At 38.2% G+C, this 20,081-nt stretch overlaps 1 protein-coding gene and 1 long non-coding RNA gene across 2 annotated transcripts; both read left to right on the plus strand.

Annotated features, from left to right (window-relative positions):
- On the plus strand, positions 1-3,521 carry LOC109183955 (putative late blight resistance protein homolog R1B-17). The gene is made up of 4 exons (XM_019333982.1): positions 1-1,467; positions 1,651-1,768; positions 2,535-3,364; positions 3,504-3,521. The coding sequence occupies exons 1-4, from the start codon at positions 1-3 to the stop codon at positions 3,519-3,521; spliced, it is 2,433 nt and encodes an 810-aa protein (XP_019189527.1).
- Positions 3,522-3,530: 9 nt separating this feature from the next.
- On the plus strand, positions 3,531-4,295 carry LOC109184008. Its single transcript, XR_002054682.1, has 2 exons — positions 3,531-3,572; positions 4,064-4,295. It is a non-coding gene; the product is annotated as an uncharacterized LOC109184008 (long non-coding RNA).
- The last annotated feature ends 15,786 nt before the right edge of the window (positions 4,296-20,081 follow it).

A 20,081-nucleotide genomic window follows, 5' to 3' on the forward strand; every position in this document is an offset into this window, starting at 1 on the left:
ATGGCTTATGTTGCCTTAACTTCTCTGATGGCCACACTTGAGCTCCAGTTTCTGCAACCCATCCAAAGGCTGTCTCTTCATCATCATCAACCACCAATCAAATCTTTCTTTCAAAACCTTTCTTCTTTGCGAGAATTTCTAGACATATTCCAATTTCGTAGTGCACCCAGAGATTTGGAAACCAAAATCAGAGACTTTTCACTTGAGGCTGAAGACAACATTGAAACACAACTAAGCAACTTTCTTCTACTGTCCAAACACACAGCCCATCAAGAAGAAGCTTCCCAAATACTCTGTCGAATCTTGCAAGAAGCAGCACAAAACGCAGCAGAGTTGTTGAAGATTACCAATATAGAAAAAGATGGAGAGACACAGAGAAAGATAACTTGTGATGCTTTCACTTCTCTCATAAGGGAGATTCGGGTTGAATTTGTGGTCCAGCCTGCGCTTCATGTTCCAGCATCACTGATCGAATCTCTCATAGAAAACATTTCTTCTTTGCGAGAATTTGTAGAGATATCAAATTTTCACGGTGCTGCAATCAAAGATTTGGCAACCGAAATCAGAGACTTTGCATTCAAAGCAAAAGAGGATATGGAAAAACAATCATGGGAAGTTCGTTATTCCAGATTCACAGATAAACATAAAAAACTTTCCAACAAACTCCTCCAAACCTTGCAAGAAGTAGCAGAAAACACAGGAGAGCTATTGGACAGAATCAGCAACACATGCAACGAAGCCGATGAGGCCAATGAAACACAACAACCTATTCCTTGGTTAAAACATAATTCATCCCAGTCTGTGAATGTTAAGGGAGGAGATAATGGATCATCCTCGAGGTGCTCTCCAAGGCTTGAGGACAGAATGGTTGGTCGTCAAAATGATGTTACTACAATAAAGGATCAACTCTTCAGTGGCTTTGGGGGTCTAAAAGTAATCCCGATTATTGGGATGCTGGGCATAGGAAAGACTACTTTAGCTCGAAGAATTTTTGAAGATCAACTAGTTCAACTGCATTTCGATGTAAAAATCTGGTTTACTATGCCCCAGAAATACAATAAGATCCAAATACTACGCCACCTCCTTCAGTCAATCGCACTTGCAGAAAAACATGAAATTAAAGAGGGAAGAACTCTAGTAGAGATGATGCAGGAATGCTTGATAGACAGGAGGTATCTAATTGTTTTAGATGACATATGGAGCACTCAGCATTGGGATGATATCAAACATGTTTTTCCTCGTTATGTGGAAGGAAGTCGCATATTGCTGACCACTCGGTTCAATGAAGTGGCTGATTATGCTTGCACATTCAAAAGTAATCATCATGTTATGAGTTTACTAGATCCAAATGAAAGTTGGGAACTATTCTGTAATATCTTTCCGCTTGAAAGGTATAGGGCACCAAGATTTGAAAGCTTTAGGAGTCATATGTCCAATGTTGTGGAGAAATGTGAAGGACTGCCACAGGTAATTGTTACAGCCGCTGAGCGTTTATCTGAATGCAAAAACAACATACAACATGAATTGAAAAAAATGGAAAAAGAAATTGAGTTGTTGGGAATTCTAGATTATAGTGCACTCACGCTCATTTACAATCAGTTGCCAGAACATTTGAAAGTTTGCTTTTTATATCTTGGAATCTTCCCAAAGCGTAGTGAAATCGAAGTCAAAACGCTTCTTAGGTTATGGGTTGCAGAAGGATTTGTGAAGCCATCAAGGAATAAGGAGTTAGAAAAGATTGCTTATTGTTACTTAAACGTTGATAGAAGTCTTGTGTTAATAAGTAGTCGGACGTTTGATGGCAAAATTAAGACTTGTAGGGTGCACAGTGTCATGCATAATATTTGTTTTAGAGAGGCTCAGAAAGAGGGAATATTATGTGCAGTAAATACTCAGCAACTCCCAAGGTGCTCATTAAATGCATTCGCAAATTCGTGCCGTTGGTTTAGTTTATGCACCAAAAGAGGAAGTTCCTCGATGTCAATTTCATCGAAATGAAATGATGGGCACCCGACAGCGGGTTACCGGTCGCCGGAGCTGAGCCGCCGGCGGCGGCGGACGGCGTTCGCTCGGAAGAATGCGACGACATGGCTGGGCTAGGGAGGGGGTTTAGTGTTTGTGGTGGAGGATCGCTGGTTTGGCTGATACCAGATGAGAATTCAAGATTTCTGATTCAACGGAGAAAGATAGAATTACAAGAGTGTATATCTGAAACTACCTCTAACTGATCCTATCTAACAGGTTATTAACAATTGACTAATTCTAACCACATATAAACAACCATAGGTTAAAACATAAATAATAATAATACTAATATTACTCACAATGCAAACATAGTTTTGACTATTATGTGTTGTTTAGTTTAAACAACCCTCGCTCCGTTTTCTTCTTTCAAGACAATTCTGAAATTTTGGTACCGTTCAAGCTGTTAAGAGTTTTGGCATTCGTTCCATCTCCATTCCTCCAAAGAGTGCCAATGCAGTTAGGGGATTTAGTTTTTCTAAGATATTTATCTATAACACAATGGTTTGAAGGTCTCAACGATGTAGTGTCAACTAATCTGAATTTACAGACTCTTGTTGTTTGCGGAAGTGACAGTGAATCACAACTTGGAGTACCTACTCTCCATTTGCCATCAAAAATTTGGGAGTCACCACAATTAAGGCATCTTGAACTTGGTGCTTTGTGTACTGTTGATCCTCCCAGTGTGGTAAAGAAGAATTTGCAAACATTATCTTGGGTACGTCCAACTCATTGCAGAAAGAAAGTGTATTCCAATTTTCCAAACATAAAAAAACTAAAGATGTTCTGTAAAGAAGACTTAGAGCCCAGTACTCACATTGGTGGATCTTTCAGCAAACACATCATTTTGGATAACTTGGACTATTTAGCACGAATTAAGAGTCTAACGATTTCAGTTTCTTCTGTTGGGTGCATTGTAACATTTCCTGAACGGTGTATGTTTCCTGCGCAACTGAAGAAATTGAGTTTGAGTGGGACTAATCTTTCTGGGTGGGATTTAACTGTAATTGGCTCATTGAAACGTCTTGAGATGCTGAAGCTGGAAAATGCTTTCCATGAACAAGTGTGGAGAGTAGTTGAAGGAGGATTTTATGGATTAAAGTATTTGGTCCTTAAAGATAAAAAACTCAAGAGGTTGGAGGCTTGCACAGATGCTTTCCCATGTCTCGAATACCTAGTTCTAAGATGTTGTCATTATTTGGAAGAGATTCCAAGCAGTTTTGGAGAAATTTTCTTCTTCAAGTCAATTGAGTTGGATAGGTGCAGCCGCCCTTCCATTGTCACTTCTGCCAAGGATATTCAAGAGAAGCTAAATAAGAATTTTGGAAAAGAAAATTTTGAGGTTAGAAGCTCAATCTGGCTTGATCATTCTTTGTTATTAGATGTTGAACATTGCAAAATCTGTTACTACTTAATTTTTTTTTTTATTTTTTTATTTTTAACTTCATTTGCTTTCTGTAATTTGCATCATTTTTTCATAGATTAAAATTGATGAATGAGGGTATATAGTAGAGTGTGTAGAAGATGTTGGGGTTGGCAAAAATTCTGAGGTTAGAATTCATTCTTAATCTTCTTTTTTCTTTTTTTATTAATTTTTTTTTTTTAAATACACATGATTCTTTACAAGTTTGTTTTATACTTTCTCAAACATTTTCAGCCCAAAGAATCAAAGCCCCACCGCCGAGGTTCAAACTTATGACCATCAATTTGGAATGGTAACCGGGATGCCATCACACTAAATGGCAGTTAGCAAATACTCATTTGGTTTCTCTATTTTGCATTACTTTTTCATGCTTGGAAATGAAGGAGGCTGAATATGATGAATCAGGCAGCTGGGCACATAGTAGAGTCTGAAAAAGATGTTGGGGTTGGCAACCTCAAAAATATCAAGTATGCCACTGCCTGATCCAAATTGATTTACAAGCTAGCTAGGCAAAGTATATTTATGAAAACTCCTAATTCTCCATTTTTGGAGTCATATCCTGCAATGCCTCAAAGCATATATTAGATTTGACATTAATTTTCTTCTTATTAATTGCAGGTTTTCAGCCTGAAAATCTCTTATCACAGCTTCTTTTCCAAAGGTCTTATGATAAGATGGTAAATGGTTCTGAACTAGAAGCGATATGTTGTTAAGGAGATTGGTTTTCTTAACAAGATCAAGACCTAGCTAGCTGCTGTAAAATCTGGAAACCAAATGAACACAGTAGATTGTTTTAGCTGAGATTTCCATGTAAAAAGGGATGAAAGAAGAAAACTACCTGCCCTCCTTTTAAGGCAATGGCATGACTAGAATTGTAATTCTAGCTTCTTTCTTTAAAAAAAAAAAAAAAAAAAAAAAAGTCAAGCACATAATTCAAAAATTTTATTATTATAGTCAAGAAATCAAGATGAGAATTAATGGAGGTTTTGTTTTTTGGGTGATGAGAGAAACTCGTGAACCTGTAATCACTATTTGAGGATAAGCACTAGGTAAATCTTACTCTCATGTAATATCTTGCAAACCACACAAGAGAAGTACGAGGTAAACCACACTAGGAATACTCTGTGTAACGGGCTTAATCAAGAGAATATTGACAAAAATCGAACTTATGACCAGTTCTTTCATGACCTCATGGAGGTTTTATTTCCATGTAATATACATACTAATGCTCTAGATTCTGGAGTTACAGGATCAACGTGGGACTCTTAAGGAAATTGTTAAAAAGTTGTTAGCTAGTCTTTTAGTCTAAAAGTTATATTTTGAAATCTTTGATTGCCTTGCAAGATCATTTGATTGATTGGAAGAAGTTATTAAATGCATTTGTAAATTCATGCCGTGGTTTAGTGTATGCAAAGATAGTTTTGACTATTATGTGTTGTACTGTTGTTTAGTTCAAGCAATCTGTGTTCCATTTTCTTCTTTCAAGAAAATTTTGAAATTTTTGTACTCTTCAAGCTGTTAAGAGTGGCGTTGGTTCCATCTTCATTCCTCCAAAGAGTGCGGCTGATGCATTTAGAGGTTATTTGATACTTTCTCATCAATTAAATTCTCAGAAAAATTGTATTGGATAACCCTCAGGATAATCGACTTTAGAATGATATCCGAAGATGTTTTCCATACAGTAATTCTGGAAGTCGCATATTGCTTACTACTAGGCACTTCAATTTGAATTTCAAGGATTTTTGGACCATAGTGCTCTCATCTTCGATTACAATCAATTGTCGCAAGATTAAAAGTGTGCTTTCTATATCTTGGAGTCTTTTCAAAACGAACAAAAATCCTAGTTAAAAAGCTTATTGGACTACGGATTGCTAAGGGATTTTTGAAGCCATTGGAGCTTAAAAAGTTAGAAAATCAATGTTATGCATATTTACAAGAGCTTAGTGATAGAAGTCTTGTCCTACTATATATGCAAGTCGAGTTCTAACGGCAAAATTAAGAGTTGTAGGACGCTGGATGCATAGTGCCTTGCATAGCTTTTGTGTTGGAGAAGCTCAAAGAGATGGTATTTTCTATGCAGTAAATACTCTACAACATTTAGGATTGCCATTAAGTGAGATTGCAAAATCGAGTTGTTGGTTAAGTTTATGCAAGCATAGTTTTGACTATTATGTCTTGTTTAGTACTAACCTCACTTTGTTTTCTTCTTTAATGATAATCCTGAAACTCTTGTTCCTTTCAAGCTCTTAAGAGTTTTGGCCTTTGTTCCACCTCTATTCCTCCAAAGAGTCAATGCATTTAGGTGATTTAATATTTTGTGATAATAACTCGGCAATTAAACTATCCAAAAATCAACTTTTTCTATTATGACAATGGTTGTACAGGGACACTAACATGTAAAGGGGCTAAATCCAATTATATTAGCAGATATAAATATGTAGATACCAGTTTTCTAATTGCCCCACCCACCAAGTTGTCTTTTACAGACTCTTCCTATGAAAAAATATAATGGACAAAATGAAATGAGATTGGAAAAATTATTAGTAACAGATTTTGGAAAGAAAGTCGGTATCAAATAGAAAATAAATTAAAATTTAAGAATGAATCAAATAAGGCTCTACCTTCTAGTCTTATCTCATGTTGCTCTTCTCAAATCTGCTTGGAAGGGCCACTTTTGGGCTTGCGCATCTTTAACAGATTTCTCAATCTCTTTTTCTTTAATTTGTGGATGTACCAAACTCCAATTTCTTCCTCTACCATCTGCCCCCTGCTCATGATTCACCCTCCTCCATTTTTTATGTATGAAAATAATAACAGATTTTGCACACAAGTTCTATCAGCCATCTAAGAAACAAGAAAAAAGGAAATTAAGAATATAATGCAATGAGGCATAACTTCTAACCTCGGAATTTGCCTTTTCAACATCTTCTATATATTCAGGCCCCTGCCTTTGGATTTTAATCTATGCATCATCAGGTAATGCAAAATACAGAAAACAATAAATTATTAATAAGTAACACATTTTGCAAAGAAGTTCCTTCAGAATCTAATAAAAAAGAATGAACAAGGCAGAGCTTCCTTCTAACCTCAAAATTTTCTTTTCCAAAATTCTTCTTTAGCTTCTCTTGAATATCCCTAGCAGAAGCAACAATGGAAGGGCAGTGGCTAAACCTATCCATTTCAATTGACTTCAAGCACAAAATTGCTTGGGATCTCTTCCAAACCCTCACAACATCTTAGGACTAGATGCTCAAGACATGAGAAACCAACATATATGAATTGAAGATAAGTTAATGATCCCATCCCATCCTTCATTAACATCTAAACACTAAACCCGGCCAATTATATTTATTAATTAGCAGATATGTATCTCTGGGCATACAGGTTTTCTAAATCATGTTGCTCTTCTCAAATCTGCTTGGCAGAGCCACTTTTGGGCTTGCACCTCAACAATATCTGTTTTTCTTTATTTTGGGGATGTAGGACTTCAATTTGCCAACCCCAGCATCTTCTACACACTCTAACATGTGCCTGATTCATCATATTCACCCTTCGGCCTGGATTTTGATGTATGATCGAAAAAGTAACGCAAAATAGAGAAAAAAAAAAAAAAAGAGCTTAAGAAAAAATTACATCGTCACAGATTTTGCAAAGAAGTTAAGCTTCTAACCTCAAAATTTGTTTTTTCAAATTTGCAAACCCCAACATCTTCTACACACTCTACTATGTGCCCTATTCATCATATTCAGCCTCCTTCATTTTGATCTATGAAAACAAATGAGGTTACATAAATATTAAATAGTAACAGATTTGGGAAAGAAGTTTAGCATCTAATAAAAAAAATAAAAATTAAGAGTGAATGATTGAGCCATAGCTTCGAACCTCAGAATGTAAGTGTAAAAATGTTGCACATTTAACCCTTTTAATATTGGCCTAGATTAGTTGTCAAAATAGTTCTGGATTAGTTGCTGGATTAGTCATACTGTCTGGAGTAGTTGACTGGATCAGTGTATGAAAGTAATCCAGGAGGTATGAAGCTTCTTCAAGTCTTTTATTCAGTCAAGACCCTATAATGATGGAGATCTACATCAATTGGAGCAGCCTAAATCAAGGAAAGAAAGAGTGCTTGTTTTGTGGATCGAAAGATCCTTAATATACCTATATAAAATGCTACTTTGGTTAGCATTTTACACACACTCTTTCACATGATTTCACTCTGAAATTCCTTGGGTAATTACTCTGAATATATTCTGTATTGCTGAGTGTGAAGAAAGGTCCTTAATCAATTCGTGAAGCAATGAAGATCGCCTGCACATCGTATCCACTAGAGTAGGCTCTGAAGTAGTTATAGGTTATACTTTAGTGTGTAATTAACTCTCCTCTTGTACTCCTTTTTATCATAGTGAATTTGGGTTGATGTGAGTGGCCCCGCAGACGTAGGAGTGAGGCTCCGAACTGCGTGAACATTTTCTGGTGCATGCTTTCTTTTACTGCTATCTATTTTATGTTCTTTATTATATCTGGAATGAGGTTGCATCTAGTCCAGCTTTATAATTGAAATAAAATTAATTTCTTAAGCTAAATCTTGCATTCAAGACTCACGTGCTTTTTCAATTGGTATCAGAGCTCGGGGACTTAAATTACTAGTCTAACCAATCTGGCTATCACGTTTTTTTTAACTCAAGATCTCTGTATCTGTTTTTAATTCTGCTTGTCTGGTTTATTAGTTGCTCACTGTGCATTGAGTCTTACAGCATGGAACGACATAGAGCACCTCCTGAGCTAACAGGTGACAACTATGCGTACTGGAAGGCCCGCACCAAAATGCATCTACGAGCTCAAGGAGAGAGGGTCTGAAGGGCTGTTCTCACTGGTTAGTCTCATCATACCAAAGATGGAGACAATACAGGAGATCCTCCAGCCTTCAAACCAGAGGAAGAATGGACAGAGACTTAGATGACTACCGCCAGCTACAATCATAAAGCTTTAGATACTATTTTCTCTTTAATGCATGAAAGTCAATTTACTATTGTTGCAGGGTGTGATTCGGCTAAAGAAGCTTGGGATGCTTTAGAAACCACCTATGAAGGAACCGCATCGGTTAAACAATCCAAGTTACAAATGGTTCAATCAGATTTTGAAGATCTAACGATGAAAGATGATGAAACTATAGTGGATTTTCATACTCGGGTGCAAGAACTAGCCAACCGGGCAAGCATCTTAGGCGAGCCAATCACTCAAGAAAGACTTGTTAAAAAGATTCTTCGCTTACTCCCTCCAAGGTTTCGCATGAAAGTTACAGCTATTTAGGAGCACGATGGATATGAAAAGAAAACGGTACAATAATTGATGGGAAGCCTACAAACCTATGAGATGGAAATTTTAGGCGGCCCTAAAACAAAAGGAAAAACCGTAGCTTTCTCTGTCGAAGACGCTGGAGCAGTTTCTGATCCAGATGAGGTAAGTGATGATCCAGTAGTTTTCTTAACTAAAGGTTTTTCTAAATTGTTGCAACAGGTAAAACAACGACAAACTGGAAAAGTTGGCAAGTTTCAAAGTCAAAAAGGGTTGGGGTCGAGTGCCATTCGAAACAATAAAAAACCAAACTCGTCCAACCAACGATCAGGCACATCAAGAAACTCTCAATCCAAAGAAAAAACTGGGGGCAAAGAGATCAAATGTTATGAATGTGAAGGATATGGTCATGTGCAAGCTGAATGTCCAACCTACCTAAGATGGAAGAAGTCGATGAAAGTTGCCCTTACCTGGAGTGATGATGATGAACCAGAAACTGATCCAGGATCCGATCTAGATGAGATCTCCGGGAACTTTGTTGCCTTCACGGCCCTCACAACTACTGTACCTAACTCAATAACTGGTGAAGAATCTAAAATTGAAGAGTATGTGTCATCAGAAGATCAAGATTTACCTGCGCCTTCTTTTGAAGTAGCATATAGAAAATTGTATGCAAAATGGGAAATACTTGTAAAAGTGAATAGATCTCTGTCTAGTCAGGTCGGCATTCTAGAAAATGCCAAAAAGGTGTATCTATCTAAAATATCTGACAGGGACAACATCATTGAAGACAGTCACAAGAAAGAAGAATCTCTCAAACATGAGCTGGAAGAACTCAAAAATGAATTGGAGTAACTCAAACGCAAGATCAAAATGATGGACAACACATCCACTTTGGACCAAGTTTTGGATTCTGGTCGAAAGACACCCACGAAGTATGGGTTAGGATATTCTGGAGGAAAAGACAAAGTTGTCACAGTTTTTGTCAAAGCCTCAGGCCCTGACTCAGGCACTGGAGCAGATCAAGATAGTCCAGAAACTAGTACAACTCAACGTCAAGTCAAATTTGCTACAAGTAAAAAGACACCTAAGATTAGATTTTATAATCCTATATGTCATTACTGCAGGGTACGTGGACATACGAAACCGGAGTGCTTCTACTTCTACAAAGACCAATGTGTTGAGAAATACACCAAAAAGTTTATCACCCCGTTTATTAAGCAAATTTGGGTGAAGAAAAGTGACTTCATCTACCATGTCTCCTTCCACTCTACAAGTACTAACAGAAAAGAAAGATGGTACTTTGACAGTGGGTGTTCACGTCATATGACGGGAGATGCTAAGTTCCTAAACAATATCAAAGGAAGTACAGGAGAAGTGACTTTCGGCGACGGAGTTAAGGGAAAAATCACTGGAATCGGCACTCTAAATGTCACAGGGCTACCCAAACTAAAACAAGTTCTTCTGGTGGAAGGCCTTCATGCAAATCTTATAAGCATAAGCCAATTATGTGATCAGGAATGGAAAGTCTGCTTCACCAAGGACAGTTGCAATGTTACAGACTATCAAAAGAACTGCCTCATGGAAGGTAAACGCTCTTCTGATAATTGCTATATACTTACTAACAATTCTGTTTGTTACAGGTCCAGCATAAAAGAATCAAAATTATGGCATCAAAAAATGGGTCACTTAAATTATCGCTCACTGGAAAAGCTAATCAAGATTGAGGGTGTATGAGGTCTACCTAACATCAAGGTAGAAACAGCCGGAGTATGCAGTGCCTGTCAAGTTGGAAAACAAACTAGAGCAGCTCATACCCCTCAAAATATGGCCAATACCACACACTGCTTGGAACTCATTCACATGGACCTTATCGGGCCTACCAGAATAGAAAACATTGGAGGTAAAAGGTACATTTTAGTTTGTGTTGACGATTTTTCTCGATTTTCGTGGGTCAGTTTTCTCAGGGAAAAGTCAGAAACTTTTGAAGCCTTCAAAGCCCTAGCTCTAAAGCTCCAAAAAGAGAAAGATGTGCCAATCATACGCATTAGAAGTGATCACGGACGTGAATTCGACAATCAAGTGTTTGATGATTGGTGTGCATTGGTTGGTATCTCTCATGAATATTCAGCACCTAAAACACCACAACAAAATGGCGTTGTTGAAAGAAAGAATCGGACGATTCAAGAGATGGCTCGGGTACTACTCAATGCCAAAGACTTACCCCAGAGATTTTGGGCTGAAGTAGTAAGTACTGCCTGTCACACGATAAACCGAGTATATCTACGACCTGGAACGCATCACACTCCGTATGAAATATGGAAAGGTAAGAAGCCTAACATCATCTACTTTCATATTTTTGGCTCACGGTGTTTTATTTTGAAGGACCGAAGCCCAACTGGAAAATTTGAACCTAAAAGTGATGAATGATACTTTCTTGGTTACTCAACGAATAGTCGTGCCTACCGCGTCTACAACAAAGTCACAAAATCCATCATGGAATCAGCAAATGTGGTTGTTGACGATCAACCAGATGAAATAACTGAGGTTATAATAGTCTCTGAATCCGAAGTTACTCTAGAATCCAACAAAAATGATCCAGAACCTCCTGAAACTGTGTCATTAGATCCTACTCCGACTCCTCCATCTCCTAGTCCAGAACCTGGTCTAGAACCAGATGCTGGAGCACTCGAAGTAGCTATTCGAACTCACAAAGATCATCCTACACAAAACATCATAGGAGATCCATCCTCCAGAGTACGAACTAGAGGTATTAAGCGAAATTACCTTGAGCTTGCAGGGTATACGTGTTACACGTCAAAGATTGAACCCAAGACGGTAAAAGAAGCTCTATCTGATGAACATTAGATTAAAGCCATGCAGGAAGAACTCGGACAATTTGAAGGTAACAAGGTATGGAATCTAGTCCCTAAACCTGACGGTGTAAATGTTGTAGGAATAAAGTGGATCTTTCGCAACAAGACTGATTCAGCTGGAAATATTGCTCGCAACAAAGCAAGACTAGTTGCACAAGGCTACTCTCAAATTGAAGGTATCGACTATGAAGAGACGTTTGCACATGTAGCACGCCTAGAATCTATTCGCCTTTTACTATGTATAGCGTGTGCTCTAGGAATAAAGCTGTTTCATATGGATGTCAAAATGGCTTTTCTAAATGGATATTTATCCGAAGATATATATGTTGCTCAACCTAAAGGCTTCGAAGACCCTCATCATCCTGACCATGTTTACAAACTGGACAAGGCTCTATATGGTCTAAAACAAGCTCCAAGGGCCTGGTATGAAAGACTATCTCAGTATCTTCTCCAGCATGGCTACAACCGAGGGGGAGTCAACAAAACCTTATTTATCAAAAGTTCAGGTAAACATATTACAATTGCTCAGGTTTATGTTGACGATATTATCTTCGGTTCCACTCAAACAGGTGCTACAGATCAACTAGTTCAGGTCATGCAACAGGAATTCAAAATGAGTATGATCGGTGAACTAACCTATTTTCTAGGACTACAGGTTCAACAGACCAATGAAGGTATATTTATATCTCAAGAGAAATATGCAAAAGGACTTCTAACGAAGTTCGGACTTGAGTCAGCTAAAGAAGCATGAAAGCCAATATCTACAACTACAAAATTAAGCAAAGATGAATCAAGAAAGCCAATTGATCCTACTCTATACAGGAGCATGATCGGAAGTCTACTACACCTAACAGCAAGTCGTCCAGAAATTATGTTGAGTGTTGGAATATGTGCCAGATTTCAAGCTGCCCCTAAAGAATCACATCTCAAAGTCGTAAAAAGAATAATTAAATATGTCAAAGGTACTCTCAATTATGGCATTTGGTTTTCAAATGAAGCTAACTTGAATCTTGTAGGATACATCGATGCCGACTGGGCTGGAAATGCAGATGATCGCAAAAGCACCTCTGGTGGTTGTTTCTTCTTTGGTAAAAACTTAGTTGCCCGGCTAAGTAAGAAACAAAATTCTATATCTCTCAGCACAGCTGAAGCTGAATATATAGCAGCTGGTAGCTGCTGTACGCAGCTCCTATGGATGAGACAAATGCTTCTAGACTATGGTCTACATCAAGAGTGCATGACCCTCTTTGCGACAATACCAGTGCTATCAACATCTCCAAGAACCCAGTTCAGCACTCCCGTACTAAACACATTGAAATACGGCATCAGTTCATAAGAGAATTGGTAGAAGACAAGGAGATCAACCTGGAGTACATTTCAACGGAGAAAAATCTAGCTGACCTTTTTACAAAACCTCTCGATAACACAAGATTTGAGTTACTCCGGGCTGCTCTTGGAGTGTGCAGGTTTTCCGTCTAAGTGTTTTTTTTAACAATAAAAGTTCTTTGTTTCTTTGTTTTGTGTTTGTTTTTTTTTTCTTTTCAGATTTACTCCAGAAAGTCCTCCATATCCGCTATCTGCTCCAGTCAGTTCTCCAGACCGTATAATCAGCCTTTAGACCGCACTAAATGTCTCAATTTTTTTATTAATTTTTTCTCTCTCCTGGCTGTTATACACCCCGGTCTTCTTCCCCATTTTTTAGACTAAAATCCCTAAAATCTCTCCCTCCTTCCTTAAATCCTTCTCAAATTTCCCTTCTCTTTTTTGAATCCTAGACAAAATCTTCCGTAAAATCTCCCCTCTCTCACATGGCTGGCAATTCTGATCTCAATCCTTTCCTTTTTTACCTTACTGAAGATGAGCGATTGGATCTTTATCGCCAAATCCTTCGGGGCACAGCTCCGATTTCGGATCTCTCCTCACGCCGTGTGCTTGCGACGCTGCTTCGACGCCCATCTCTAATGGAGGAATTATCAGTGAGAGACTCAAAAGAGATCTTTGCTAGAGCTTCGGGCATCACAGATGATCCATGGCCACTTGATGAAGTGTTCGACGAAGAGGATCTTCAGGCAGAGCTTCGGGCTCGACAGCTACTGGCTCAATCTACGGTTTGATTTCTTTATCCTCTTAGGAAGCAATAACTTGTTGCTTTTTCCTAGGCATGCATCACATCCTTGTGTTCTAATTTGCTTTTATCGCCTTGGTTGTGTTTGGTTTGCTTTTTGTTGTTGCTATGCTTTTGTCTTTAGGATCCCTCTGCCGGTTTGTCTCTTGTGCCTCTGTCTACTATTGCTTTCACAGGTTCCCTACCACAACGCTCAGACGAGGCCGTCCCCAAAATGATTGAGCACTCGCAAGATCCAGCCTCTGCTACAGCTTCTACTCCAGTCGCTGCTCCAGTCACTGGTCCAGCTGCTGATCCTGCCTCTGCTATAGGCTCTGTTCCAGAGGATGCTGGGGTTTCTATTCACGACATAGTATCTGAGCCTGAGGATCCCTCCGTTCAAGCAGCCATTATGTCTGATATCATTACAAATATACCCAACACTGCCTGTGCACAAAAAGCTGTCCCGGTGATCAATGTGCCGTTTGCATCCTCTAAGGCCAAAGGGAAGGCCAAGATTACTGATCCAGATGAAACTCCAGTTGTGCCTGTCCCAGCTCCAGCGGCTAAGAGAAAATTAAATCTAACTGAAGATGTTGAATTTGTGTTCGAAACTCGCCCGAGTAAACGTTCTGAACATCGTCTGCCTGGCCTTGCTTTGCGTACTAGATCGAGGACTGGCATGTCTGCTCCAGCTCCTCCTCCAGCCTCTGCTCCTGCCCCAAAGCCAGCAGCTTCGTCTAAGTCCAAGACCTCTAAGGTATCCAAGGAGACAATGTTCAGGCCTATTCTACTTTCTCCTGCTCTGGAATCACTGTGGCAACAACATTCAAATCGTGACATCCTTGTTGAGAAGAATTTCAGTATTGAGTATCTCATCCGCACGTGCAACATCATTCCTCTTCTTCGTGCTCAAAATCTTCTTCAGACTATTCAGAATGTGGGTGCCTACTCTGCTTGGCTAATTCCGGAATTCTATGCAAATCTCCAATCTGATTCTCTCCTACCGGCTTCTCCACACTATCATCAGGTTTTCTTGAGGGATGTTTGGTATGATTTAAGTCCCTCTATTATTAATGCTTATTTTTAGCGTGATGCTTTGATGATCTATTTGAGCCTGTTGGGGACTTTCTTGCATCGCATCTTACTCACAATGAGGTTACTGTATGGCCGAAAGATAGTCTTCCTTCGAATGTTCTTACCGTTGTTTACTCTGTTCTGTTCCGTTTAGCATCAAGCAACTGGATTCCAAAAGTTTCTGTGCATACCGTCACCAAGAAAATGGCTTCTCTGTTATACAAAGTCAGGCATCAACTGCCCATTGATATTGGTCATCTTATTTATCATCACATTATGAGCTTTGCTAAGAAGAAGGAAGCCAAGATTCATCTCTCGTTTCCATGTCTGATCACCGGGATTCTACAACAACAAGGTCTACAACTCTATTCCAACGAAGAGCTCTGCCATATCACTCACAAGACATCTATGGAATCTCGCATCTTCCAAAGGTCGCACTATGATGATCGGGCCACTCTCTCATCAATTCCACCTGCTCCTGCTCCAGATGATCCACCAACGACAGGCATCGACTCTACATCGACTGCTTTTACTACTGAATCTGCTTCAACACTGGCTGTACTTAGACAGCAAGTCACCTTTCTCTCTTCGCACATTGCTACCATGAAGGATGCCTCTCTTGCCCTTCAATCCTCCATCTCTACTGCCGAGGCTCAGCTGCTCCGCGCCAATCGTCACATTGCCTCTCTTGAGAATGTCCCTTCTGCTGCTCCTGCTGGTGAAGATGAAGCCTTGGAGACCTCCTCCTCCTCCACCCAGTCCTGATGCTGCTCTTTGTCCATTAGTTTGACAAAAAGGGGGAGTGCACGTAGTAAGGGGGGTGTGTTTTTGTGAACTTACCATGAGTGCCAGTGAATAATGTGCTATCTGATAAGGTTATGTGGTTAGCAATGTGATAACGTGCTATCTTTTTGCTTTGTTTTTGCCTTGACTCTATGATAAATGTTAAGTTGTTTTCCTATGTGATATATATGTGTTTTAATGTGCTTATTTGCTCAAAATGTGTTTGCATTCTCTGGCACATCATTGGTTAAGTCTAAGAAGGGTATGTGTCTAGCTACTCCTGACTAGTGACTAATCCACCTTGATTGTATCTTTTTACTCATCTAGCGTCTGTTTTGTTTTTATAAGTCGTTGAGATCCGTTTGGTAATTTTGTCAACTAATAGCCAAAGGGGGAGATTGTAAGTGTAAAAATGTTGCACATTTAACCCTTTTAATATTAGCCTAGATTAGTTGTCAAAATAGTTCTGGATTAGTTGCTGGATTAGTCATACTGTCTGGAGTAGTTGACTGGATCAGCGTATGAAAGTAATCCAGGAGGTATGAAGCTTTTTAAGTCTTTTATTCAGTCAAGACCCTATAATGATGGAGATCTACATCAATTAGAGCAGCCTAAATCAAGGAAAGAAAGAGTGCTTGTTTTGTGGATCGAAAGATCCTTAATCTACCTATATAAAATGCTACTTTGGTTAGCATTTTACACGCACTCTTTCACATGATTTCACTATGAAATTCCTTGGGTAATTACTCTGAATATATTCTGTATTGCTGAGTGTGAAGAAAGGTCATTAATTAGTTCGTGAAGCTATGAAAAGATCGCCTGCACATCGTAACCACTAGAGTAGGCTCTGGAGTAGTTATAGGTTATACTTTAGTGTGTAATTAACTCTCCTCTTGTACTCCTTTTTATCATAGTAGATTTGGGTTGATGTGAGTGGCCCCGCAGACGTAGGAGTGAGGCTCCGAACTGCATGAACATTTTCTGGTGCATGCTTTCTTTTACTGCTATCTATTTTATGTTCTTTATTATATCTGGAATGAGGTTGCATCTAGTCCAGTTTTATAATTGAAATAAAATTAATTTCTTAAGCTAAATCTTGCATTCAAGACTCACGTGCTTTTTCACAGAATTTGCCTTTTCAAAATTGTCGACCCCAACATCTTCTCCACACTCGACTATATACCCCGATTCATCATATTTAGGCCCATGGATTTTGATCTATGATCAAGTAATGCAAAATAGAGGAAACAAATAAGGTTACAAAATAAATTAATTAGTAACAGATTTTGTGAAGCTGAGCATCTAATAAAAAAAGAATGAACAAACTAGAGCTTCTAACCTCAAAATTTGCTATTGAATACTATTTTCTTGAATATTCTTGGCAAAAGCGACAATGGAAGGACAGCAACAACTATCCAACTCAATCGACTCCAAGAAGTAATTTTCTCCAAAACTGCTAGGAATCTCTTCCAAATAATGACAACATCTGAGAACTAGGTGCTTAAGAAATGGGAAAGCATTTCGGCAAGCCTCCAACCTCCTGAGTTTTTTAGCTTCAAGGAGCAACAACTTTAATCCATAAAATCTGATGAATGTCTAAAACTAATGCTTTATCTTGCACATTTTGGTATTTTTACTGATTAATCATTATATTATGGAGTCAATTTGGTAACTTATGGAATGATTGTTTGTGCTTAGGTGACTTGACAAGAAAATGATGTTTTGAGCCAAACATTGAGCTATTTGATCAAGATTTCAAGTCATCATAGCATGAGGATATTTTTGTGAGGCAAAATGAAGAAAAGAAGATTGAACAACACTCTTTCATGTGCCAAATATTTGTGTTTTAATGGTCTTGATGATATAGGCAATTCAATGCAAAGGCAAAGCAAAAGATATTAAGGTGGCATTTCTCGCCCAGATTGGCCCTGTCTCCGTATTTTGACCATATCTCGGTCTAAGAGTGTCCAAATAAAGTAATTTTTATATTATTGGAAAGCTAACGTCAAGGGCTAAAACTTTGATGAAGACCACAAACTCTAATTCAAAGGTTTTGAGGGTGAAAACTTGCCTAGAAGACGAAATCAGTGCACAGTTACTCTCCACACTTCTTCATGGAAAGCATTTTCCAGTTTGAGCACCTCAAGACGTTCCAATGACCCAATTATAGTTAAATCCCACCTAGAAATATTAGTCCCACTCAAACTCAATTTCTTCAGTTGTGAAGGAAACGCACACGGCACACCGTTCAGGAAATGTTACAATGCAGCCAACATAAACTGAAATCGTTAAACTCCTAAATAATCCAAGTTATCCAAAATGATGTGTTTGCTGGAAGATCCATCAATGTGACTAGGCTTTAAGTCTTCATTACAGAATATCTTTAGTTTTTTTACGTTTGGAAAATTGGAATACACTTCCTTTCTGCAATGAGTTGGACCTACCCGGCCAAGACAATGTTTGCAAATTCTTCTTTACCACATTGGGAGGATCATCAGTATACAAAGCACCAAGTTCAAGATGCCTTAATTGTGGTGACTCCCAAATTGTTGGTGGTAAATGGAGAGTAGGTACTCCAAGTTGTGATTCACCGTCACTTCCGCAAACAACAAGAGTCTGCAAATTCAGATTAGTTGACACTACATTGTTGAGACCTTCAAACCATTGTGTTATATATAGATAAATATCTCAGAAAAACTAAATCCCTTAAATGCATTGGCACTCTTTGGAGGAATGGAGATGGAACAAATGCCAAAACTCTTAATAGCTTGAACAGTACCAAAATTTCAGAATTGTCTTGAAAAAAGAAAACAAAGCAAGGGTTGTTTAAACTAAACAACACATAATAGTCAAAACTTAAAACTATGTCCAACAACAGGAATTTGTGAATGCATTTAATGACCACCTTGGGATTTGCTGAGTATTTACTGCACATAATATTCCCTCTTTTTGAGCCTCTCTAAAACATATATTATACATGACACTGTGCACCCTACAAGTCTTAATTTTGCCATTAAAAGTCCGACGGCTTATTAACACAACACTTCTGTTAATGAGGCCCTTTTAAGTAACAATAAGCAATCTTTTCTAACTCCTCTTTCTTTGATGGCTTCACAAATCCTTCTGCAATCCATAACCAAAGAAGTGTTTTAACTCAGATTTCACTGCGTTTTGGAAACACACCAAGATAAAGAAAGCAAACTTTCAAATGTTCTGGCAATTGATTGTAAATGAGAGTGAGTGCACAATAATCTAGAATTCCCGAAGTATTTTATTTGTTTTTCAATCTTTTTCAATTCATGTTGTATGTTGCTGCTGCATCTTGATAAACGCTTTGCAAGTATAACAATAGAGAGAGAATGAGATTCCTAGGATTCAAGTGTTTAATCCCCTAGTGCCAATCTTATAAACAATACTAAAACTGAGTTTAAACAAAAGTGATAATGCAAAGATGGTATAGAGTTACTCCCACAATCTCTAACCCTAGTGAATATTCACTCTCGTGATATAAACACCTAATAATATAAGAACAAACATTCATAATAAATTCCAAACTATTACCATCTCCCGATGTGCAATAATCAAAAATTAAGTTCCCTAACATATATGCCATCTCTCAAGGTGCAACAGTTAAGTGCAATTGTGTGTGCTCTCAATTATGTCTAAGTCCCGTTATGACATAAATAAAGCTATGAAACAAAAAATTTGGACCCTAAATTACTAGCAACAACAATAATAACACAATATGCAACACAAGTTTGAAACACAAATAATAATATATTAAAGAATCTGAGAGCTTAGGCACATAGGTTCATAAATACTTTTTATCCAAAAATCTCTAATGGAATTTAGCCAAGTATGGCTAAATTATACATAGCAAAATATAATAAAGAGATTACAATTATCAAAGAAAGTACAAGAATGAACCAAACGATTTTTCCAAATCTTCCTAGCTTTCTTCTTGCTTCCCAAGACAACTTGTTGCTCTTGATTTCTCCCCCTTCTTGTCTCCAAAGAACTCTGAACGAATATTAGGGTTGAGGAAGGTGAGATTTTATAACAGGTACCAATCCCAGAGGAAATAGGAAATTTCCGCGCAAAACCGCCCACGAACCAGTCCAGCAGATCCGCAGTTCTCGACGCATCGAGCCTTGATGCTTAATCTTCCGGACCATTCTGGAAAAGTTCGACGCGTCGAATCGGACGTCGATTTCCCGCATGCATGTTGTAACTTCTCGACGCGTCGAAACTTGCTGATCAGCGTCCTTCGGTCCATTTTGGCTCCAAGCTTGTCCTAGAACTTCCCTTGCTTTTGCACTTGACCTATAAAGGTTCCAAAACACTATCAAACACCGTAAAACATTCAAAACAAATACAAACCATATCTAAATGATAAAACAAGGGATTATGCAATCAAATTACCAATTCATATATATATATATATATATATATATATATATATATATATATATATATATATATATATATATATATATATATA

Source organism: Ipomoea nil, unplaced genomic scaffold (assembly GCF_001879475.1).
Source record: "Ipomoea nil cultivar Tokyo-kokei standard unplaced genomic scaffold, Asagao_1.1 scaffold1237, whole genome shotgun sequence".
Taxonomy (NCBI): Eukaryota; Viridiplantae; Streptophyta; class Magnoliopsida; order Solanales; family Convolvulaceae; genus Ipomoea; species Ipomoea nil.